Here is a 1,093-nt window from a genome sequence, read left to right as displayed (position 1 = left end):
AACTAGAACAGAACTAGAACAGAACTAGAACAGAACTAGAACAGAACTAGAACAGAACTAGAACAGAACTAGAACAGAACTAGAACAGAACTGGAACAGAACTACAACTTAATTAGATCTGAGTAGAACCTACACTGAAAACTAAACGATATAATGTAAAGACCTAGTTTGTGATTCAGAGATAAATATTTTCTTTTTACAAATCTATACTCTACGACTTCTATCTTTGTTTCTTTTAATGGGTTCTGTGTACTTTCATTTTAAAATAAATTCAAATTATTTATAGAAATAACTGCATTTACACTGTTCGCATTTCATTACAGCGCATAAGTAACATGGAAAAAGGTCAATGTGCAACGGTGGCTAGTTGGGAGGGCGGTGCTGTGCGATCACGCAAGGCTACACAAACGCCAACAACACCCGGCCAGGTAAAAATAGAAAATCTTATTATATCCAATTTTTTATTTACTTTTTTTTTCTTTCACCCTTCCAAAGACTTCTTTACAGGGCAATGGTGGTCCACCTAAACCGGCCAGACGTCAAAGTTTACTATCAGTAGCCTGGACGGACATAGACACCGGTGTGGAAAAGATAATGTGGCGTGAAATAGATAAAGTTTCACGTGCTGTTTTTCCCATTTTATTTTTTGTCTTTGTCCTTTTGTACTGGCCGATATTGCTAATGAAATCATCCTAGGATTTAGGGAGTTCCAGAGAACATCTATCTGGACTCCGTTAAAAAAAAATAAGAAGATTACTTCATCACTTCATAAAAACAAATACACGGCTTAAAATGCTTAGAACGATTTAAGAAAAGAACAACTTTTTTACACATTAATATTTAAAATTGACAAGAATTGAACGACATTTTTAATTTAAATAATATATTTTTATAGTTAAAGTATAAATTTACTTTAAATATCTATAAGTTAAAAAAAAAAACTTAAAAACGGATTTTAACTTTATATTAAAAAAAATATTTAAAAATCTGGAATGATTTTTTTAATTACTTTAATATTTTTCGTTTTAGTTGTATTTATCTTTAAATTTTTGTTTAACAAAATTAGTGTAAACCTTAGCAACATGTTGAAGTG

The 1,093-nt window shown here is 30.6% G+C and overlaps 1 protein-coding gene across 1 annotated transcript in view; it reads right to left on the bottom strand.

Annotated features, from left to right (window-relative positions):
- Positions 1–313, bottom strand: part of LOC111691207 (periodic tryptophan protein 2 homolog) — a 3,622-nt gene extending 3,309 nt beyond the window's left edge. Inside the window, exon 1 of the mRNA XM_023453861.2 lies at positions 303–313. Coding sequence (XP_023309629.2) covers positions 303–313 — 11 coding nt within the window. The remainder of the gene's footprint in view (positions 1–302) is intronic.
- Positions 314–1,093: the final 780 nt, after the last annotated feature.

The sequence above is a fragment of the Lucilia cuprina genome, chromosome 6 (assembly GCF_022045245.1).
Source record: "Lucilia cuprina isolate Lc7/37 chromosome 6, ASM2204524v1, whole genome shotgun sequence".
In the NCBI taxonomy this organism is placed as follows: Eukaryota; Metazoa; Arthropoda; class Insecta; order Diptera; family Calliphoridae; genus Lucilia; species Lucilia cuprina.
Note: the sequence above shows the minus strand (reverse complement) of the source record. Positions and strands in the feature narration are given on the sequence as shown.